Raw genomic sequence first — 22,830 nt, 5'->3', positions numbered from 1 at the left:
GACAGTTCTGGAAAGTGGGATCGGCTGAATGCGACGGTGGTGTGTCACCAGCCCGGAGGACGTCTCCAAAAAGTCCCTTTTGTTGACGCCTCCTCCTCAGCACCGCTTCTTCTCCTGCTGCGCGTGCTTCAGCCCGCTGCGCCCCGGGCGCGCTCACGTGACACCCACGTGCGCGCTCATGTGCGCGCTCTGTGGGGCACGCTGACGTGCACGCCCGGGCATCGAGACGGGGCTTCTCCTTTCTCTCCAAACCTCATCCGCACAAAGAATGAGGGTCAGTGTGGCCCGCGGCGCCGCCCGGCTCACAGAAAGAACCGGGGCGTGTGGCGCGCGCGTGCACGAGGCCACGTGCACGAGCTCGGACCGGGCGCCGTGCGTGCGTGGGGCGTCCTCCTCAGAGGAGTATGAGCAGACATCCTGATGATATCAGGAGCAGAGATAAACAGCCTGTAGACCAGGGTAGGGCATCAGGGTTAGAGCTCAGCGCGCGGGCAGGCTGATCTCGGGCAGCCAGTCGTTGAGGGCGCGGCTCTCCTCACAGAACACACGCAGCTTCTCCAGAGACGGGTCGTCCCAGGAGCCCTCGCACGGCCCCGTGATCAGGACGCAGTGCGCCTCCTCCTCTTTGCGCCCCACCAGCTCGTGCAGACGCTGGCGGTCGCTCACGCGCACGATGCTGATGTCGTTGTCGAAGCAGAAGGACTGGATGAGAGTGAAGTGGATCTGCAGAGCCACGTCCCACTGGAACTGCTCGTCCATAGCCAGGACGCAGAAGGCGACACTGTCCGGGTCTCTGTGAGAGGACACAGGGGACATGGTCAGATCACTCTGGACATACAGGCTTTTCTGGCAGCATAGAGCTGATATACACATATAGCTTTTTTATCACATAATGTGGAGATACTCACTCGTTCATGACTTGGGCGCTCTCGTACACTCCCATAATGAGGCGCTCTTCACTCTGGGCACACAGCAGTGCTTCCTTCAGGGCTTTCCCAGGACACTGCATGCTGAGATCAGACTTGAGCTTTAGTCAGAGGAGATGTTAGAAGGATCCAGTAGCTTCACACACAGGGTTGAGCTGCTCACAGAAGTGTGCCGCTTTATATACCCCCAGCCCGGCACACGCCACTCTCCTATTGGCCCTCACACAAAGGGCCCTCGCCTCCCCCATGGGCCCCTGCAGCCGGGGGACACGTGCCTGCACAGAACACAGAGGACACAGAGAGGGGGACACAGAGAGCAGATGTTTGAATGGGTCAGGGCTGGACTTTTATCTAAAGAACACTACTTTGCATCTAGCTAAGCCACACATGAAGCAGCTCACCTCTGGCTCTGGGCAGGACCGGAGCCCCAGTGCCAACAAAAGTGCTCAAGGATTTTAGTCAGACTTACATAATACTGATCTAAACCTAAAGTAACTACTGTACACAAACCTATATGAAGTGTGATAATGAGCAGGCCCTTTCTTGCTGATCGATCATGCGACGTGATAGATAATTGTGGGTGGATCTCTGTTTTGATGTGCCTGTGTTCAGATGTGTAGATGTTAAGAGTCTTTTGTGATGCAGCCTGTGTCAGATAAGACTCCACACTTCACTTCTCTTCATGTTTGCGGTTAAAACGGCTGATGCGCTGATGGCTGGATATTATGTTGACTAAAAAACATCATGTGCACATAATGACACCAGGTAAACTGTGTAACCTCAAACAGAAATAAAATAGACTATATAAACGTATATTCTTATACAGTAAAGTTGATTCATATTTTGTTGCTAAAATGACTTCTGGTGATTGGTTGTTTGGAGTCCTAGTTTAATTTGTCAGTTAGTCTGGATAGAATATAAATGTATAGGTTAATAGGCTTATCTTGGAAATAAATAAACAAAAACAAAAAAAAAACAAGCAAATAATCTTATTAACTAAAGATTTGACACTTGTATGGATTAAAACTTCAAATTAATCGAAATTCTTGAATGTGAAACAAGTTTTATTAGGCCATAAGCTATATTTAAGTGAATAGGCTAACATTTGAGTTTGTTTTGTTAACGTTCATGCTAGTTTTCACTCTTTGAATAAGCTAACTGCAAATAAAGTTTAAAATAGCTTATGTAGACCTACCATAGCCATGTGTTCTTGTTAAAACTATGTGTTTGGTAGCTTTTTATAATGTACTTTTATTATAAATTATGATTTTAAAAAAACAAACAAAAACAAAAAACTTCATAACATCATGGACTAGCATTAGCATTAGCATCAGCGTTACCTGTTTGAGCTCGTGCTGTTCGGAGAAGTGGCACGCGCCGCTCATTTGCATTTGGATGAACAGAGCGCGAGCGCACTGTGCAGGGGGCGCGTGGCGGGCCGCTCCCCGGGACGTACGTGCGTGCCGTGCGTGTCTCCATAGAAACGGATGATCGATATCGAGTGCGCGTGGAGAACAGGAACAGATGCTGCGCACAAAAGATTAGATAAAGGAGAAATAAGAAGTGTTTAAATGTTGTTTTTCGTCATTTTTGAATATAGCAAATAATATATATATATGAGCAGAGACAGAGGAGCAGAGCCAAAGGAGCAGAGACAGAGGAGCAGAACTAGAGGAGCAGAACTAGAGGAGCAGAGACAGAGCAGCAGAGCTAGAGGAGCAGATAGGAGCAGAGGCAGAGGAGCAGACAGAGGAGCAAAGACAGAGGAGCAGAGCCAGAGGAGCAGAGACAGAGGAGCAGTGACAGAGGAGCAGAGACAGAGGAGCAGTTTGTTATTAGCATTTAGCTCGTTGAAGTATTATTAACATGTGTCTATGAAATGAATTTGAGCCTGGAGCCTCAGGGGCAGGAGTCTGGGCCTGAGAGTGAGGAGCTCCAGGGCAGGAAAGAGGATGGGGAGGACTTCATGGGTTCGTCAGCCTCACAAACAAAACTAGTCCTGGTTTAGAGCTGGTCTTGCTGCAGTTTAGACAGGTTGGCTGCAGGTCTGGTTTAGTCCTGAATGTGTCCCCTGCTGGTCACTCTGTGGGGTGTGTACAGTGTGGTTATGTTTTACAGCCCTGACCCCGGCTGCTGGTGACCCCTGGTGACCCCTCCTGCTGCAGACGAGATGTTTCCTCAGCTCTCCTGCTCCTGTGGTTTTACGATTTGTTTGAGGAGCTCCTGTCTTGACCTCTCCTCAGGCGCTGTCCAAACGCCATAAAGCTTCAGGATACACACCCCACTGCCCCTCTATGTCCACACTGCCCCTCTATGTCCACACTGCACCTCTATGTCCTCACTGTCCCTCTACTGTATGTCCACACTCTCCCTCTATGTCCACATGTCCTCACAGTACCGGGGGACAGGTCTCTGGTGCCCTCTGAGGTCATACCATTGAGCTACTGGACACAAAGTCCTAAGTGTCTTTATGTTTATGTTTATGTGTGACTTCATGTCTTTAAGTCCTGCACTGATGTGTCCGCTCACATTGTATCGATACAAAAAACTTCACATTTCAAATAAAAATGCTTGAAACTCAGTGTGTGTTTTTAACAGTTTTGCACATTTTTATTCCATAATGTTGCTGCTCTAGACCAAATATAAAATTTTGTTGAACTGCATTTGTCAATTTTGTTTTTTTATAGACACTTCACCCTCTGATCCTCAAGAGTTTGTGTAAATGCTCAGCTGAATAAAGATAAACATGTAATGAGACCATTTTGGTACAAGTCTCAGTCATGTCATAACTACAGTCTGCTGCACATGAGTGTGGCATGTCCTCATGTCCTCATGTCCTCATGTCCTCATGTCCTGCTCTTCTGGCTCAGGAGCAAACTTCAGCTCTGAGTTTTGTCCCAAAGCCAAAGCTTTGTCTCATCTGAGGTCTGACTGAGACCTGAAGCCTCCTGTGTGTCCACTCAGCTGCGGATCAGATGTCCTCACACACACACACACACGCACGCGCGCGCGCACATGTACGCGCGCACCCACACACACACACACACAACCACACCCCCACACACCCCACACACACACACACCCACACACACCACACACACACACACACACACACACACCCCACACACACACGCACACACACACACACACACACACACACACACACACACCGGGCAGGGTGCCCTCGTGGCCCGGGGTCAATGGAGCAGACCCCAGTCCAACACCTGTCGCTCTTTTTGCTCTCTCCTCCTCTCCTCCCTCTTTCCCCCGCCCTCTTTTCCCTCTATCCGGCAGATGTGCTCACGAGCAACAATGGGACGGTATCCCCTTGCACGCGCCCGCCCCGTGGTCAGGGCAACGGGCCGCACCCCGCCCTGCCCCGGTTGGAGACAGACTTTACGCAGTGAAAGCGACAGAGACGCGTCTGTTGTTGGGCCAAATACAGTATAATTCAGAAGTACAAGATACACCGCGATAAGAGATACAAGCGCGCTCTTGTTATGGCAGCAAACAGAGCGCGTGATGTGCGCAGGTGTTTACATGTGCACCCGCAGATATGCGCATGTTTGGGGTTTGCATGCGCAGATAAGGTGTGTTCATATTCTAATGCGCATCAGGCTGGATGTGGAGGCGCGTGGACAATGGGCTCGTGACCTCAGGAGCTCGGGGTCAGATGAACAGAGGGGGTTACACGCACGCACACGCACGCGAACATAGCTGCAGTTCTCCATCTGCCGCAAACACTAGCCCCGCCCCGCGCACTCAGGGCAGCGGGTCACGGCTCATTCATATGCAGCTACAAAACACATGTTACACCAAAACAGAGGGCAGGCAGGTGCACGCATGCGCACTGTGAATGTACAGGCTATTGTCAGATACAGATCTACGATCGAGATTAGTTTTGAAAGAACTACTTAAATCTAGAATAGGTGATTAATCTCTGCTTCTGGCCTAGATGACTGTATTTGCAGGAGACTTTGTGAGTTGTGTGCATATTTTCATGGTGTCATTCTTACTATTACTTAGTGCAGTTTTCTCATTGCAATGACCTTTGATCACAGAGACTATAAACATGCATTGCACCAGACCTGGCGTGTTGAATCTGAGCCATAAAAACGCACAGGACAAACCCAACATATGCTGCGCTTTTCAATCTCGCTGCAAATCAAACTTTATTCACGCGCATTCAGACAGACGGTGCACCGGGTTCAGTCCCTGTCTGGTTTTATTGCCCCTCCGTCTATAAAAAAAAAGACGCACTCCAAACTCGTGCTGACCCTCACAATGTAAATAAATAATCCGCAGCTGATGTCCACGTGGTCACCCAAACCCCTCCCCCGTCCATCCATCCTGCAGGGCGCTCTGGCACGCGCTGCTCATTTGCATTTGTATGGAGGCATTGTGCGTAAAGACGAAGGCCTACCGCTGCTGCTTGCGCGCACAATGGCACAGCTTTACAGTCCACAGATGGCACGGTCCACCTGCCTTTTCTCTCCGGGAGGGGGTGGGCTTCACTGGGTCAACGAGTTTTTGCAACAAGGAGGTGTCCACTTTCTCCAAACACCGTGCGTCATGATAATGCAAGACAAACTTTACGCACGCACTTGCAGGTGCTAATATGCCCATGCAGGCTATGTTTTAAGGTCGTGCTATGGCATAAACGTTTGCAAAAGGCGCAGAAAGTATGAGATTTAGTGTGAATTTAGTGTGAATTAAAGTGTCGTGGCGCAAATCGATATGGAGTCAATCTGTCGATACGGAAATGTGGCTGCAACAAACAAGTGGCTACAAGTGGACTCCGTATGCGGTTAAAATGCACACGGAATAATACTGTTTCACTGTGTCTGTGATGGGTGTATAATTATCATGAGTCATGCAGACTAACTCATTAACATACATTCTTGCAAACGAGTGTATTTTTTCAGCAGGACAGGAGTAAGCGAACAGAAGTTTAGAAAAGTAAGCAAACATAGTTCAGTGTTAGTTCAGTGTATTAGTCTTATGGCACTTGTATACTTTGGACCAGTCTTGAATAAGATGCACTCATGCAAACGGGGGCCAGCTGAGGCCGTGCAGAGCGGACAAAAAGTGCAGACTCTTTATGCGTTGTTTGAAAGTGCGCAGAGAGGCTCAAGTCTCCAGCTGTAGTCTTGTGAATGGGGCTATTTTTAACCCGACCTGCTGTCGCGTGAGGGGGGGGGGCCGTGCGTGGCTCACTGACCCCCATCAATCTGCCACGAGCCCCGCGCTGACAATAGCATTAGCATACCAATACACGCGCCAGCAGCCAATCAGAGGCCGCGCCTGTGCGTATATAAGAGCCACACGCCCGGCTCTGGTCACTCTGCTCCTTGTGGACTTACTCCAAACACCTCGCTCTCTCTCACTCTTCGCTTTGCGGAATATCTCTTTGCCTCATCATGACTCTGGAAGAAGTGCAGATCCAGGCCGCCTCTCCCTGCACCGGCCAGGCGCTGGTGGACGTGCTGGAGACGGCCAAAGACAACAACTGCCTGACCGTGGGCGTGTACGAGTGCGCCAAAGTCATGAACCTGTAAGTAGCAAGTCTAACCTGTATTATATGTGTATGTGGAGATACTGCTCATGTTTATGTGTGTGTAAACTGCACAGTGTAGTGACCATGTCCCCTGTGTCCTCTCACAGAGACCCGGACAGCGTGTCCTTCTGCGTCCTGGCTATGGACGAGCAGTTCCAGTGGGACGTGGCTCTGCAGATCCACTTCACTCTCATCCAGTCCTTCTGCTTCGACAACGACATCAGCATCGTGCGCGTGAGCGACCGCCAGCGTCTGCACGAGCTGGTGGGGCGCAAAGAGGAGGAGGCGCACTGCGTCCTGATCACGGGGCCGTGCGAGGGCTCCTGGGACGACCCGTCTCTGGAGAAGCTGCGTGTGTTCTGTGAGGAGAGCCGCGCCCTCAACGACTGGCTGCCCGAGATCAGCCTGCCCGCGCGCTGAGCTCTAACCCTGATGCCCTACCCTGGTCTACAGGCTGTTTATCTCTGCTCCTGATATCATCAGGATGTCTGCTCATACTCCTCTGAGGAGGACGCCCCACGCACGCACGGCGCCCGGTCCGAGCTCGTGCACGTGGCCTCGTGCACGCGCGCGCCACACGCCCCGGTTCTTTCTGTGAGCCGGGCGGCGCCGCGGGCCACACTGACCCTCATTCTTTGTGCGGATGAGGTTTGGAGAGAAAGGAGAAGCCCCGTCTCGACGCCCGGGCGTGCACGTCAGCGTGCCCCACAGAGCGCGCACATGAGCGCGCACGTGGGTGTCACGTGAGCGCGCCCGGGGCGCAGCGGGCTGAAGCACGCGCAGCAGGAGAAGAAGCGGTGCTGAGGAGGAGGCGTCAAAAAAAGGGACTTTTTGGAGACGTCCTCCGGGCTGGTGACACACCACCGTCGCATTCAGCCGATCCCACTTTCCAGAACTGTCCTAATGCTCTAAAGGTTTCACTTTAGATATGTCTGAGACACGTAGAGTGTGAGCTCTGAAGGTTTCACTGCAGGCTCCACTCACACTAAAATATATAAAAAAAAGAAAAGAATTATTTTGAAACTAATTTATGATTTCCTAAGGTTTAACTTGGGAAATGTTACTAAATTATGTAAAACCCCAGAAATGTGTAATAGTTTATTGTTAGAACACATGACACATGGAGAGATGGATCTGATTGTATTCTAAAGGTTTAACTTTAGAGACTTCACTTGTCTTAAACATGTCTGTTCTGTGAATTACACTGACACATGTCCTACTGTAGAACACTGAAAAGATTTACAATGTTCTGGATCACTGAAATATAAAATAAATTCTATAAAACTCTACTTTCTGCTGTGTGCTTTGTGCTGAGGGGCGGGGACTGCTCATTTGCATGTGAATGTGTGCGGGACAATAGGGCCGGGACACAGGGCTCCATTGTTGGGACCATCTGCCGCAGTGCGCACAGGGGGACGGGGGAGCAGGGGTCGGGCCGGGCTGGTTCGGAGGGTCCTGGGCGTCATCTGCTGCCCCGCCAGCTGCTGTGGGGCCCTGCGGAGGGGCGGACACTTGGTGGAAGTTTGTGTGGAGCGGACAAAAGGGAGGCGAGACACACACCACCTGCTCCCCGCGTCACAATACCCCCAGACACGGAGCATTGTCCCGCAGAAGGACCGGGCCGCAGGAGGCCAGTGCACAAAGCCATTTACTTTTGTTTAAATACTGCTAAGATCATTGGGCAACAGAAAGAGGTTCTTGTTCGGTATTTTCTTTTATAGGAGAGTTTGGCACACATGTTTACCTCTCAAAGATCTAATAATAGGACAGGCCCACACTTACTCTGGCATTAGTCATGTAAACTCTTACAACTATGAAAGTCCTTGAACTCATTTAAAAGAACTGTATGTAGCCTGCAGTCTTGGTTTTTAAATCAAAATTATAAGTACTGATTAGTATTAAGATGTAAGGTTATTTCTAAAACTGCTGTGGTGTGGTCCTTTTTACAGAGAAGTAAAACTATTAGTAAATCTGATTCATGCACCGCCACATGTAGAAACAATTTTAAAACATGTTAAAGAGTAATAATGTTTTTCAAAGACTTTTTTTTATCTGGTTTGCTGCAGATGAAATGGTCTCAAACTGAAAAGAAACTGCAACTTGGCGAAGAAGTCAAATGTGCCTCAATCACTTTAATGTTATTACTTAAAAATAAAACAGTAATAATAATATTTAAAGAAAAAAAAGAAAAGGTAAAGTATGAGTTTTAACATGTTTAATGAGGTAAGTCTGTGAAAAGCTGATCAAATCAAAAGGCCCATAATCAATTTAAACACACTATTTTGTGTTTGGCACTATCAGGAATATAAAGAAATAATAAAAACTACTTTACAAAACAAGCAAGTTATTTATCCGTCCATATAAAACAAGTCAAATCATAGAAAACAATATAAAATACAACACTAGAGTGAGCTCAGGAGTCAGAATGCAAGTACAAAATCATCCACAGGCAACACAAGAGTTAAACCCTGTTGTGTTGTTGTAGATTCATATGGAACCAGCAGGGGGCAGTGTCTGAATAACACTAATGTTTCCTCGTCACAAACAGACCTGGAGTTGTGTTTTGTTTCTTTCACACATGTTTAACACACAAACCCTGCATATTTAGGCTTTAGAGTTCTTCTCTCAAACTGAAAACACTCTGTTCCACCTTGTGATGTCATCATGTGGTAATACAGGAAGTGCTCCACTGTGTTTTTAAACTCCACACACCTTCACTAGAATCATCTGGATAACTTCAGCCATGGAATTGGTAATCTCTACTGAACAAAAGGTAAAAGGAGCTGTTAAACTGAAAACTACCACTTCATGACATCACAAGGTGGAACAGAGCATTTTGAGCTTTGGAGATGTAAACAGACTAATAATAAAGTGTTACTGAAACATGTGTGAATGAAACAAAACACAACTCCAGGTTTGTTTTTGATGAGGTAACTTTTGCGTAATATAAGACCTTTAAGTATAATATATATTTTCAGTTATAGGTGACAAGATTGTGACTTTTGTGCATTTAAAAAAGATTTAAACATAAGAATAAAAGGGCACTACCACAGTATTACATTGTATTTGTGATCTGACCCTGTTGCTATGACATTTAATGCAGCTCTTTCCTCAAACACAAAGCGCTGTACTTTTTAGTTTTGTCATAATAATAACATTTCAAACTCAATTTTGACACTAAAAAATAGGCCTGATACTCAATACCGATTTCGATGCGACAATGCTAACATAAAAACCTCTTAAAATCTCAAAATAACAGTACGTTTCTTTCTGTTACCATGTGGTTTTGTGCTTAGAGGTCGGATTTTCAGCGTTCCGACTTGTAAATTAACACTGGAACACCATGTGATTTTGGTATGAATCCTGAGCTGGTTCTGAGTTAAAAAATCCAACATGGCTGCACACTGTATTAATAAAGTTTGATATCTGACAATTAAAACATCAATCGCACTCATGTTACTTTGCCTTTAGTTGCTCCTCCTGTTTACCCGAGCTTTTATACAAACTTCCACACAGATGCAGTTGTGAGTTGAGTCCAGCAGGTGGCGGTGTCCTGGATCATGAGATGGAGCAGAACTTGGACGTGTGCCTGAGCCCCCTGTACGCCCGAAGCCCCTCTCGTTTAGGGTCCCGTACCATGCCCCTGACCACTGGGAGAGAGTCTGCGCCGTGGGACAGCTCCGCGCGGTGACACAGGATACGGTGCACCCCTCCCACAGGGCTACGGGGGTTTGACACCGGGTTGTTACGCAGGTGCAGCTCCGTGAAGCCCAGCGCACACATGGACGCTCTGCAAAAGAATCATGCTCAAATGTAAATGTTTACCAAAAGTTTCACTGTTCTATAAAAATATATCAATAAACGGAGTGGCCTCTAGGGGGAGAAGAATGTATCTATAAGGGACGACTTCAAAAACTGCCAGAATACCTCATGTGTTTGTTAATCATTGATACACATTGAACACATTGAAGATTTAATCCCAGATCACATGACTGACGACGAGCTGCACTAAAACTGAGACAGGAAAAGGCTGTTTTGCTTCATAAAATCACATTAATAAGTCATGTTTGTGCTGTTGTTCTGATGCTATTGTTGTATATATTTTCTACCTCTAAGTATTTTATTTTTAAGCATATCCTTTTAAATTTTGTGCATGCCCTTATTTGTATTTATTCAGTGTGTTTTTATGTTGCACTTTATCACCGAAGTAAGTTCATAGTTTGTGAACTGTGCTCACTGACGATGGCAATAAAAGTCTTCTGATTCTGATAAAAATGGAACATACTCCAAGGAAAAGCAAGACTGGATACTGGTGACACAACGCATTTTAATAATCTGGTGACTTTTACACACACACCGGCTCTTGTTTTTATTTTTTTATATGGACTTGATTACTTAAGTTTTTTTTTTCTGTTTGTATTTTAAACAAAGCGTCCATGAAAAATAGAGACCAAGTGCTCTCATTGGGTTCAACTGTATAAATAAAGATAAAGAAACAAAGAAAGAAAGAATTTGCCACCATTTTGCAGTTGGGTAAGACTCAGAGCTTTTTAAAGAAATTGTACTTCCAGAGTACCATACTTTCTCCTACTAGAGTCATATTTTTATTGAAGAAGTAGTAGTCTTACTCGAGTAAAAGTTGTGGTTACTCTTCCCACTGTGAGAGTTTACAAATGACAAAAGCTTTATGTCGACAATATGAAATGATCTGAACATTTGTGATTCTTGCAGCTCCTTCAGATATGATTTTTTTGTAATCAATGTAAAGAAAAATGGAATTACATTCTTCTTAAATTATGAATCAGATGTTACGACAGTTACTTTTAAAGTTACTCTTACTTGAGTAGTAATTTTCCCAAAAACTTTTTTATTCTTACTTGAATACTTTCTTGGTCCACTATTTTTGACCACTGTATTTTTACTTGTGTAATATTATTTTGAAGTAACGCTACTCACAATATAATTAGATTTATCTTGCAACTCCATAAACAAAGAAAAAATCATTATTCTATTAGATGCTGATAATAAACTAATATAAACTCTACTTAGTATGGATCAGAGGTGGGTTTATTTAGATCACCATGTTACCTTTTATTGTTTGAAAATGCTATATTCGCCAAAAACAATGTATTAACATGCTTTACAAGTTTCACTTTCATTTTGCTACTCTGACTCTCCCCTCTCTTTGCTCTCCACGCTAAGTCACTCCCCCTTCACAGTGACATCACAACACAATCAGCAGCACATCACATACATTTTTTAAAGCTGTAGTGTATTGTTTTGTATCATGTTTTTGTATATTTATGGAAAATTGTTATGATTGGATGGGATTGCACTACTAATTGTAAAGAGGGTTCAAATAGGACCTGGGAGAGAACGCAGCTTTACTCAAACATGCATGATGACATCTAACACCTCTTTAAATCGGGAGAACAGCTCACGGGGCGTACCTGACATCCTCCTCTGCTACGCTCTTCTTCACGTCCAAAAGATCTGTCACTGTTCCAAGGGGTCGGGGGAACTCCACAGGCAGCAGCCATTCACAGCCCAGCATCTGGTCCAGAGCGTACCTGTCTGAGGGGGCGGGCTTAAGTATGCCCCTGATGAGCCTCTGACAGGGCCCAGGCACCCACCCCGGGATCTCATAGGCTCCGGCCAGGATGCAGAGCCGCAGCTTGCCCATGGTCTCTGCGCGGAAAGGCATGGTCCCGGTAACCATTAAGAAGAGGAGCACGCCCATGGCCCACACGTCCACCGGGGGGCCCTGGTACTCCTGCTCCTGGAAGAGCTCGGGCGCGGCGTAGGGGGGCGAGCCGCACAGAGTGTCCAGCAGGTGGGAGCGGTGGGGCAGACGCGTGCTGAAGCCCAGGTCGGCCACTTTGACACAGCCGCTGAGGGTGAAGAGCACGTTCTCCGCCTTCAGGTCACGGTGCACGATGTTCTGACTGTGCTGAGGAGCAAAACACACACGGAGCAGGTCAGAACTACAATACAGCTTTCAGTTGTCATATACTGTGGTTTCAACTATAATAGAAAGTCAAATAGAAAGTAAAAAAAAAATAGAAAGTAGAAAGTAACAACCATAATTCAGAACATTTTCCATGGAGATAGATGTGTTTTATTGGAGATTTATTGCGAAAGAATCAAGTGGAGAAGCTCAAATATCTTGGGAGTCTTGTTCATGAGTGAGGGGAGGATGGAGCGTGAGCTTAAGAGGTGGATCTGTGCAGTGTCTGCAGTGATGCCGTCGCTGTATCGGTCTGTTGTGGTAAAGAAGGAGCTGAGTCCAAAGGCAAAGCTCTCGATTTACTGGTCACTCTACGCTCCTACCATCACCTATGGTCATGAGCTTTAGGTAATGACCGAAAGAACAAGATGCCAGATGCCTGAGGGAAGTCTGTGAGTCCCTGCAAAGCTCCGGGTAAGTGGAAGATGGATGGACAACATTTACAAATAAGAGTCAGATTTGTGAAGATGCAAGCCTGTTTTTCAGTACAATAAACACAAGCAAAAAGAAAAAAAAAAGACTTTAGTTTAGTTAGATATTTAAAACCGATATAACACAAGGGATTCAAAGGTGTTATGTTTTTTTGTGTATTTTTTCTATAATGAACCCTGTAATGAAAACTTTACTTTGAATCTATCTGAAAAGTCAAATTCTACCATGGAACTGTAGAAAGTGAAGTGTCTTTATTATCCTATGTGATTATCAATTATTTGTGAGCGCAGTAGATCAGCACACACCATGTACTTGACAGCGGCGAGTATCTGAGCGAAGGTGATCTTGCTGCGGTAGTCGCACAGTTTGCCCTGGCTGTAGATGTAGTTGGACAGGTCTCCTCCCCCGGCGTACTCCAGCACCAGGTAGAGGCGGCTCGGCGTGTCCAGCACCTCGTACAGGCGCACCACGTTGGGGTGGTGCAGACTCTCCAGACTGCTAATCTCTCTTTGGAGCAAGCGCTGGGTTGACGGGTCCAGACGAGCTTTTTCCAGGATCTTCAAGGCCACTTTGTCTGCAGAAGGAACAGTAGTGTGAGAATGGTTAGATTATATGTTATGAACTGTGGCATCTTTATACTATTCACACTTTGAATGGCTGAAGCTGAAAAGTGTATTATTATTCAGATATATGAAACACACAGTTAGTATTACACAGTTTACTTATAAATGCAATGATTAGAACATCCCATCATTTAACTTATCATATTTCTTCTCAGAGCAAATGTCTGGATTGATCCTGCTCTAGTCAGTGTAGATGCCTGTCTCACATCTTCAGAAAGACGGTTCCAGATTTTAGATACACAAACCCAAATGCTGATTCCCAATGTTTAGTTCTGACTCTGGGTACCAGCAGGTGGCCGAAAAGAGGCCAGGATTAAACTAAGACTAAACCAGGACTAAACCAGGACTAAACCAGGACTAAACCAGGACAAAACAAGCACTAAACCAGGATTAAACCATAACTACAACAGGAGGTCCCCAGCACAAAAGTACATCATGTTGATGATGTACTTTGTTGCTAGGCCATAGAGAGACTTATACACATAGAGCTGCTATGAAGTCAGAGAATAGAGCCAGGAGCCAGTGCAGAGACCTGGGCCCAGAGACCTGGGCCCAGAGACCTGGGCCCAGAGACCTGGGCCCAGAGACCTGAGCACAGAGACCTGAACACAGAGACCTGAACACAGAGTTTCACACACAATTAAGATGAATACTTGAATTTAAACGTGAACTGTGTAACGTTTCTGGAGGAAGGTATAGCATTGTCTTGCATTTATTCAATTAGAGGTGTTTTTATTGCTCAGAGATGTTCTTGAAAAACAGGGCCAAACAGGGTCAAATACATAATGATACCTAATAGTTTGGAGAGATTTTAGTTGAATAATCAATTGACAGCACATGTCTTTAGAGTTTCTTTAGTCGACTACAGCTCTACTGACTTCTATCTCGGTCTGATGGTGTTATCTGCTTCCATGGAGATAGATCATATTAATACTGTACACTGGCTCATTTTAGGCAAACAAGAACCTCTCCATAAAGACAGAAACGTGACGTAGTACAGCTTTAAGTCATTGGAATTCTTTTCATCTCTTCCCTCATTTACTCTGATCTGCAGTCGTACCTTTGGTGAGGGCGTGGAAGGCCATCTTGACCCTGGAGAAGGTCCCATAGCCGATCTCTCCTCGGACTTTGTAGAAGCCCACGCGCCGCCCGATCACCACCTCCTTGATGGTGCGCTCGTCCTGGCACAAGTCAGAGGTGAGCCGCTGAAGAGGCGTGGCCTTCTGTTTAGGCTCCTCCTCCTCCTCTTCCAGTGGCCCCTCCTCTGAAGTGTCTGTCAGGCTGTAGCGGCTGTGGTGAGACCGGGGATTGTGCACCGTGTACTGGTTCACACGCATCTCTCCAGCGCTCTGAAAACAGAAACACAGTCACTTTGAGGGATATTTACATGTTTACTTGTTTTAATATAACTTATTCATTTTTTTCTAGAATGTTTTGTACATTTTGGTTGTTCTTTTTGCTATTACAACACAGCAATGTCCCCATATCATACTGGGACTAATAAATCTTATCTATTCTATTGCAATTTCTAAGACTAACAAGTCCACAGGTTGCACTGAGGTGGAGAGCAGTGTACTGAGGCCAACAGGCTGATTCCACATCATGCAGCTCCATCAGATCCTGCAAACCCCTCGCCCACTGTCTCCACTCGAGTCCACTGTGCAGCGGGTGGAGAAATTTTCAAGAACTGAATATATGTTTCCCAGAGCATTTTGGCTTTTGTCTTATTTCCATGCATTCTCTATGTCTGGAAATCAGGCCCATTATTTTCCAGGTTGTCCAGGTTGCGTGGGGACCCGGTTAAGGCTTGTTGAGGCGTAATCATATTAATACCTCAAGATATAAATATAACGTGAGCTTTTTCCCTTCATATAGATTTGATTTCATATGAATTCAGTCATTTAAGTTGTATTTACATATGTAGGGTAACCAACCAAAACAATGTGACCTTTAGCACAGCACAGAGCAGTTATGGTCATTTCCCATAAAGGCAAAAGTCAAATATGGACAATTTATTACATTTCGTCCTAATATACATGTAGTCTCTGCAAAATGCAAATGACACTATTAAATAAAACAGGACTAAAATTGCATATTTGAACAGTATTGCTGAAAACCAGTTAAGACAAGATGAACATGAAGTTATCTTACCTAATGCCGTCTGGTCCTCTGTGCACCTCCTCCTCGTTCACTGTACAGGGTCATGTTTCCTGTCCAAATTCCTCATCTCCACAGCTGAAGGTCCATGTTCTCACAGAGTCCATGCTTCATGCCGCTCAGGAGGACTCTGCTTCTGGAGGGTCTCTGGGAGGGAGCTGAGGAACGTGCAAGAACAACTCTGAACACGCCTTCCTGTCCATTCACACAGGTGTCATGAGAGCTAATCCTGGAGTTAGTCAGGTCTGAGCCAATCTTGTCAAAACAGCAAGAGTAACTCCAGATCAGACCAGAAACCAGGCCAAATCACCCACAAAGAACAATCAAAAAGTACTCACCAAATGAGCCAAACATTATGTATCACCAATTTTTGTCCAGACTCGTTACACTTTGGCACAGGTGAGGCTGCCAAAGGTTGATCCCCGTCCTCCAGTTGAAAATGGAATGTTATGCAACGCTCTTATCCTCAGATGTTCTTATAGGGATTATCTTAGCGGCGTGTGGCTGGTGCAGCAGTGCAGATAACCAGATTAGACAGCACAGTTCAGACTCAGACCAGGTGTCCATCCACGCTGTTCACTGTATGAACTAGACACTAACATTTTATCTGAAAATAAAATAGGGGAGGAAAAAAACAAAAACAAAACATGTTACACGAATACACAGAAAAGTGCATTGTCATGTACAATCAAATTTCTAACTGGATTTAAGAAAACACTCAATACTGATTCTGAGACCACCACAATGGTTGAAATTGCAACCAGCTGCATTACCCAATTTTCAAACTTAACTCGTCTATAATGATAGAATATTTTTTGATAACCCAAAAATACTAAGTAAATGTACCAATATTTTCTCCTTCCTGCAGTGGGAGTCAGTCAATCATTTCTACAACAGTAATTCTATGGTATGTGTGTTTTTATCATGTGTGAATGTGTGAACAGGCAGACTTGTGTGAATGGGGTCAGCTGAGAGCGACCCCTCCAGAGTGATTGGATTAGAACACGAACAGAACAAGACATGTGGTCTTACCTTCAGCAGAAATCACCTCTGCAGCGGTCAGCTCCTCCCCTCACATCTTCTCATGCCGGTTTATCAGGTTCTAGTCTAGTTTAATTCTAATTCTTTAGTACTGGTTTGGTATTTTGGCAGAGTCAAGCTGGCAAAGCCTTTTATATAAAAAAAATAAACATACCAGTTCTTGTTCAATATAGAGACAGATCTATACATTTAGTTTGACCCCAAATAAAAGTTGTGGCGTGTGGAGCACCTATTAGGCCCCGAGGCCCTGGCCCTCGAGAAAATGAAGTTGAATAGCCCTGCTGTACATATGCAGGTGTGTCTGCTTCATGTTTGATGTTTCACGCTACAAAAACAACTCGGAGCTAATACTGCTGTGTGAACCTTTTTCCTTGGTATGTAGTTGAACTTTTTTGAGTCCTGCAAATTTTGTGATGTGCACGTCGACTCTTTAAAGCATCTTCTCACCTCTACAGCCGACAGCAGATCCTTTCACCTCCACCATGGTGTTCATTATGCTCATTATGTTCAAACCTAAACTTACAGCCTTGGACAAAGCTGTATTTAATGAGATTTACAGAACTTTTTTTTTCTAAAACATGTAACATGAGCAGTAGATGAAACAATACAGCAATTAAAATTAAAGAATAAAAACAATGGAACATAAAAAATACACAACATGGAAATAGTATGAGAAAGAAGAGATCCAGAGTCAATAAACTATGTATATCACAAAAAATACATTTCACACACTTTTAGAAAGACTTAACAGAAAACTTGTCTCTAAAACAAACAGAACTGCTAACACAAGTCTTTTTATATCTTAAAGGAGACCTTCTTGCGTTTGAGCCCAGTCATCTGACCCTGCTCCAGCTCTCTGATTCGCTGTCGCAGAGCTGCCACTTCCTTATTCTTCTCCTCCTGAAAGAGCTGAAGCTTCTGAGGACACACAACCCACATGTTCAGATACAACTCACTAAGCACAGTCTGAGCTAGGAACATTTTGATGCACTATTTGATGCTATAATCAGATATTTAATTCAAAATGTTAACTTAATGTCACTCAAATTGTTTAATCCTTACTTATATTTGTACTACCACCTTTTTGTTCAGCGTGTTTCTAGATTTTGGGAGGCCACCACAGGGAAACACTGCATCACATTTAAGAACATTTGTACCGATCTAAACTACAAGGTTAGCAGTTTTTTAATGCAGAATAAGCCAGGAGATTTTGTTGCTTGTGGAGGAAATTATGGACTTCATAATTTGGTAAATAGTTCCATGTAAATTGTAATTTTCATACAATTGCGATTAAACTTGCAGCCTTACCTTATTTAAAAAAAACATATATAAGTTTTCAAGGTCAAATCTCTCCTCACTTATTTTCAGGTGGGACAAACGCTTGCATCAGAATAATGATATTTAAATTTCAAACTCGATTTTGATACAAAGGAATAGACTCGATACTCAATACTGATTCTGATACCACAATGATAATAAAAACTCTCTTTCTTTAAACAATAGAATGTGATTTTCAAATGGTTGTACTTTCTTTTATATTCCCATGTGGCCTTATATCTGTGTAATCCCTCAGTAGTATTGATTAGTATCTGATGTTTTATCCTTTTGATGACCCAGCTCATTGTAAGGACACGGTTTTGTGGCTGTGCCCTGGTAACGCAGTGGATTGGGACAGGACTAACAGGATAGAGAGGCCTGAAGTCTGCTGACGTCCAAACGAGAGGAATCCAGACCATTGCACGACATTGCATTCAAAGAATCAGCCTAAATGTGGGGCAGAGGGAGGGGCAGGGCTGTGTTTATGTTGAGGTTGGAAGATTAACTGCAGTCAAATCAACAACTTCTCTTATTATGTTCTGAAATGTCCCCTATGTCTCCATGGGGTCTTATTCTGTGTATAAACTGCTAATCCTGTAGGTTAGACTTCTGCAAACGTGCTCTTAAATGTCCCTGAGTGTCAGATGCCCTCGCTGTGTGTCAGATAAAAGCTGCTAACCTTGTAGTTTAGACCTCTACAAACATGTTCTGAAATCAATTTGATTCTTGTATTAGTTTAGTAGTTCAGATTTCAGTCTTCTCCTGGACATCTTTCAATTGCAAATTAACAAAACACAGAACGCAAAATGCTTGTCAGAAAAATGGCAGTTCAATATTTTTCCAAGATTGTGCTGCTTTAGTTTATGTGGTTAAACATAAAAAGCAGGTGAGTACATGAAATTAGCCTGATAATCTGCCATATTTAAATTTGCATGAATGATTCATTAATATTCACAATTCCCCCTTTTCTTAAATAAATAAATAAACAAACAAACAAACAAACAAACATAAACTTACCCTCCTAAAAATGTTCTGAGGGAGGTTGGCCCCACGCTGCTGTTGGTTCATTTGGACAGAGCTCTGAACACGGGTCAGTTTCGCTCCAAACTAGACAAAGAAAACAACATGTTAATGTATGTTTTAAAAATGCTTTGGGGAAATTTTGCTTTATGCACAATGTCTATGTATAGAAAAGACACTTCACTGCATGTAGGTTTGGGTTTGAACGCCCTCTGCTGGCAGCAGTGGGAATGAACTAACTAGCAAAACATGTTATGTGTATGACAGGGCAGTCACAATGAAATTAACTCAAGTAGTCTACTAATCAAGAGTAGTGTCAAAAATAAGTGAAATGAAGACTAGTGGTTCAAGTAATTGATCAAGTGAGAGTAAAAAAGTATTTTGAGGAATCTACTACTTAAGCATGATGGATGATTCATAAATACAGGTTAATGTATTTGGAGGAAAATTAAATAAGAATGCTATTTCCAGGAGAGACCACAAAACTGAATATTACCTCATTAAAGAAACACAAGAAACACAAATGTTCAAATCATTTCATGTTGTTGACATAAAACCTTTGTCAGTTGTAGACTCACAGTGAGGGGAGGAACCACATGTACAATTTGATAAGAAAGTGACATAAAAACCTGAGCTAATAATTCTAATTCTTGGGAAAAAGGTCTAACACATGACCCTGACCTCTATCTGCAGTTTGAATATGTCACTGGTGTGCTCTTTTTCTTGCTCCCTCAGTCTGCTCCACAGCTCCTGCACCTCCTGCTCCTTCTGCTGCAGCGTCCTCTTCATATCTACCTCTTTTGCCTCCACTGTCAGAGCAAGAACAACCATTAAGCTACTTTTAAACCACAGAGTCAACATTTCTGGTCTAGGGCAAGAAAACTATTTAAAAAAAATTATTAAGAAAGACAAGAGAAGGTGAAATTTGTTACTAGGACCATACAGTTTGCTTAATGGCCAGACAGACGTTGTAGTACAGTCTGGCCAACCACCTGATATATACCTGAGTACATTACATGTATTTGTACTATCCCCCATGTTTTCTCAGACAGTTTATCTGTTATGTCTTACTCTTGAGTGCAGCCTGTGCGTGTGCCTCCTCCACATCCCTCCTGCACTGGAGCCTCACAGCCTCCAGCTCCATCTGGTGGTGGTCTGCTTTGGCTCTCATCTCAGCCACGAGTCTCTGCACCTCACCCTCAGCCTCCTGACACAACAACCAGATAAAAACATCATAGTTTAACCATAAGGCTAAAGCTAATCTCATTTACAAAATAGTGATAATTGGACAAATAAAGATAAATGACAACATTACTTTCACAAATAAATATTTATATAGTTATATTGAAGCATATTAAGGGAAAAAATGACAAAACATATTTGAATGGCACACTGTAAGTACAAAATTTAGATTTCAAACTTTACGTTTTGAAATAATGCAAAAAATGACCTATACTAAGTTATTAAATGGCAGAGTGTCATATAGAGTAGTCAGTGCAGTATTTATGACAAAACCCGTGATGGAAAAGACCTGAGCTTTCTTGGTCTCCTCTTTCTTTATCTCCTCCAGTTCATTCTGCAGTCTGTCCTTCTCCACTACAACACAGAGGTCATCGTCATAACAACAGTGTGCTATTTAAGTGTTTTAAAGAAGACATGTTGTGCTTCTGTTACAATCTATGACACCCTTGGATCATTTTAAATCACAATATTTGATCTTACTTAACGACATAATAAAAGAAACAAATTTGTTGACTTCTTCGTTACAATATGTCAAATGATGATGTATCTTATAGCAAAAGACTTCAAAAAAGACTTTTTAGAGCTTTTAACCATGTTATAGTTATTTCACCTCAACATTTACTCATCTGAAGTTGGTTTTGGAGTAATTTGTGCATGTTTGTGCAATCTTTATGGCTTATTTTCAACATTACATTTTGCCAATCTACCAAGGTTGTCACTGCCACAGGTACATGCCCACTGCTCTGTACTTAGTTCCTTTTCCAATTTTATTTTCTTAATCTGTGATATGCATTGGATTCAGCAGCGTCGCAACTGAAAAAATCTGCATTTTGCTAGCATCTGCAGCTATCCATAGGAAGGGTCAACAGCTATACGACTTTTTGTTGTGATGACGTTTACAGCAATGTCAGCTCCCACTGGCACCACTCTTTTCTAGTCAGCCGACCTGTTTCTTTTGTCAAGACGTTTTAGATAAATGTAAAATATTTAAAATGTCCAAATGGTAACATAATGATCCACAGGTGTCAGAGACTATAAATAACTATAAAAAAGACATAAACACAATAGGCCTTTACTGAATGTTTCATTGTGCTATTTGTTTATTGTGACTCATAAGATCTAGAGAAGGGTTCTTGTGTTAGTGGCATAAAGCACAGACTGAGCTCACCTCTTACGTGGCACTGTGCCTCCAGACTCTGCTGCAGTTCCTTCACTGTCCCCAGGAGGCAGTCTCGCTCTGAAACAAACGAGTCTCAGCTACTTATATTTACTCACTTTCATTTGCATTTCAGTTTTCACGGGCAGTTTTGGTACCCCATACTTATTACTTACATATTTATATATTTATAAATATATAAGCATTGTTAAATATTTCCCTTACTCGAGAAAAAATATTAAGACAAGAATTGGAAATTTAGGTTTCTTGAAACTGGTACTTTTGAATTGTATTGCGATTTTAATGTCTTTTGTCTTGTCTTTGAATTACTCTGTGTACGAACTTGCCTTGCCCACAGTTCAATAGACTCTGGGCAGCACTGCTCACACTCGACTAGCAGCTCTTTTATCAACCTCCAGCAGATGGCGACACTGCATCATCAATAACAGATCTGACTGTGATAACCTCGACCAGGCCCGTGGGTAGAAGAGAGTGGAGGAGAAAGTGGAAGGTGTGTAGTAACTGTGTAGTAAGTGTGCAGTAAGTGTATAGTAAGTGTGCAGTAAGTGTATAGTAAGTGTGCAGTAAGTGTATAGTAAGTGTGCAGTAAGTGTATAGTAAGTGTGTAGTAAGTGTACAGTAAGTGTGCAGTAAGTGTATAGTAAGTGTGTAGTAAGTGTGCAGTAAGTGTGTAGTAAGTGTACAGTAAGTGTGCAGTAAGTGTATAGTAAGTGTATAGTAAGTGTGTAGTAACTGTGTAGTAAGTGTGCAGTAAGTGTGTAATAGTAAAACAGACAGTGTACCCTGCAGCAGCGCCTTCTCTTTGCTCTGACTATGTTTTAGAGCACGTCCTGAGTCCTCCGACTTGAGCTGGAACATGCTGTTTGCACACTGCACCTTTGTGATGGTCTGTGTGGAAAAACAAGGATAATTATTAAATTAAATCAAAATCATTCAAAGTCATGCCCTAAAACTGAGGATACACTCAATTATCACATATATTGTATTAGAGAACTTAATGGAATAATGGACACATTAAATTCATATTTGGCCATAATAAATGCAGTTGCTGATTTATGTAACATTAAATATAGGGTTTACTATTGAAAGAATAAAGCTAATGCTAATAATGCTAATTAGCTCTGTTCACTGTTAGCCGGAGCTAGCTTACCTCCTCCAGAGACGAAAACTTCTCTAAAAACACGTCCAGATTCACACAGTTTAACTTCGCCATGACCAGGCTGATATAAAGTTATGTTTGAGGGAATAACAATGAGGCCACAAACCTCTAACAGGGGTAATATTTCGACTAGCTATAATAAATTATACAAATGACACACTAGTCAATTGCG

The 22,830-nt window shown here is 43.5% G+C and overlaps 4 protein-coding genes across 4 annotated transcripts; 1 reads left to right on the top strand and 3 right to left on the bottom strand.

Annotated features, from left to right (window-relative positions):
• Positions 1-291: 291 nt before the first annotated feature.
• Positions 292-1,039, bottom strand: LOC117379519 (growth arrest and DNA damage-inducible protein GADD45 gamma-like). The gene is made up of 2 exons (XM_033976241.2): positions 909-1,039; positions 292-793 (listed from the first exon to the last, which is right to left on the bottom strand). The coding sequence occupies exons 1-2, from the start codon at positions 1,007-1,009 to the stop codon at positions 481-483; spliced, it is 414 nt and encodes a 137-aa protein (XP_033832132.1). The 5' UTR covers positions 1,010-1,039; the 3' UTR covers positions 292-480.
• A 5,251-nt stretch (positions 1,040-6,290) lies between these two features.
• Positions 6,291-7,163, top strand: LOC117379513 (growth arrest and DNA damage-inducible protein GADD45 gamma-like). Its single transcript, XM_033976236.2, has 2 exons — positions 6,291-6,480; positions 6,591-7,163. The coding sequence occupies exons 1-2, from the start codon at positions 6,347-6,349 to the stop codon at positions 6,901-6,903; spliced, it is 447 nt and encodes a 148-aa protein (XP_033832127.1). The 5' UTR covers positions 6,291-6,346; the 3' UTR covers positions 6,904-7,163.
• Positions 7,164-10,019: 2,856 nt separating this feature from the next.
• On the bottom strand, positions 10,020-14,882 carry LOC117379543 (serine/threonine-protein kinase NIM1-like). Its single transcript, XM_033976261.2, has 4 exons — positions 14,606-14,882; positions 13,228-13,496; positions 11,934-12,433; positions 10,020-10,273 (listed from the first exon to the last, which is right to left on the bottom strand). The coding sequence occupies exons 1-4, from the start codon at positions 14,880-14,882 to the stop codon at positions 10,042-10,044; spliced, it is 1,278 nt and encodes a 425-aa protein (XP_033832152.1). The 3' UTR covers positions 10,020-10,041.
• Positions 14,883-15,768: 886 nt separating this feature from the next.
• On the bottom strand, positions 15,769-22,712 carry LOC117379237 (coiled-coil domain-containing protein 152-like). Its single transcript, XM_033975915.1, has 9 exons — positions 22,650-22,712; positions 22,282-22,387; positions 21,491-21,559; positions 20,612-20,676; positions 20,152-20,287; positions 19,762-19,889; positions 19,078-19,167; positions 17,557-17,661; positions 15,769-15,897 (listed from the first exon to the last, which is right to left on the bottom strand). Exons 1-9 carry the CDS (start codon positions 22,710-22,712, stop codon positions 15,769-15,771), a joined length of 891 nt encoding a protein of 296 aa, XP_033831806.1.
• Positions 22,713-22,830: the final 118 nt, after the last annotated feature.

Source organism: Periophthalmus magnuspinnatus, chromosome 12, assembly GCF_009829125.3.
Source record: "Periophthalmus magnuspinnatus isolate fPerMag1 chromosome 12, fPerMag1.2.pri, whole genome shotgun sequence".
NCBI classification, from domain to species: Eukaryota; Metazoa; Chordata; class Actinopteri; order Gobiiformes; family Gobiidae; genus Periophthalmus; species Periophthalmus magnuspinnatus.
The sequence above is the reverse complement of the archived record's forward strand: the minus strand, read 5'-3'. Positions and strand labels throughout refer to the sequence as shown.

What these genes read in the sequence shown, in the direction of transcription:
- LOC117379237 (XM_033975915.1), bottom strand. Translation starts at nt 22,712, where the DNA reads ATGGCGAAGTTAAACTGTGTGAATCTGGACGTGTTTTTAGAGAAGTTT. An exon ending in AGAGAAGGCGCTGCTGCAGG is followed by an intron (nt 21,560 to 22,281) that starts GTACACTGTCTG and finishes CGTTTGTTTCAG; the next exon opens with AGCGAGACTGCCTCCTGGGG. An exon ending in CGCACAGGCTGCACTCAAGA is followed by an intron (nt 19,890 to 20,151) that starts GTAAGACATAAC and finishes TTGCTCTGACAG; the next exon opens with TGGAGGCAAAAGAGGTAGAT.
- LOC117379513 (XM_033976236.2), top strand. Translation starts at nt 6,347, where the DNA reads ATGACTCTGGAAGAAGTGCAGATCCAGGCCGCCTCTCCCTGCACCGGC. An exon ending in TGCGCCAAAGTCATGAACCT is followed by an intron (nt 6,481 to 6,590) that starts GTAAGTAGCAAG and finishes GTCCTCTCACAG; the next exon opens with AGACCCGGACAGCGTGTCCT.
- LOC117379519 (XM_033976241.2), bottom strand. Translation starts at nt 1,009, where the DNA reads ATGCAGTGTCCTGGGAAAGCCCTGAAGGAAGCACTGCTGTGTGCCCAG. An exon ending in AGCGCCCAAGTCATGAACGA is followed by an intron (nt 794 to 908) that starts GTGAGTATCTCC and finishes GTCCTCTCACAG; the next exon opens with AGACCCGGACAGTGTCGCCT.
- LOC117379543 (XM_033976261.2), bottom strand. Translation starts at nt 14,882, where the DNA reads ATGCGTGTGAACCAGTACACGGTGCACAATCCCCGGTCTCACCACAGC. An exon ending in TCGCCGCTGTCAAGTACATG is followed by an intron (nt 12,434 to 13,227) that starts GTGTGTGCTGAT and finishes TTTGCTCCTCAG; the next exon opens with CACAGTCAGAACATCGTGCA. An exon ending in GTAGCAGAGGAGGATGTCAG is followed by an intron (nt 10,274 to 11,933) that starts GTACGCCCCGTG and finishes ATTCTTTTGCAG; the next exon opens with AGCGTCCATGTGTGCGCTGG.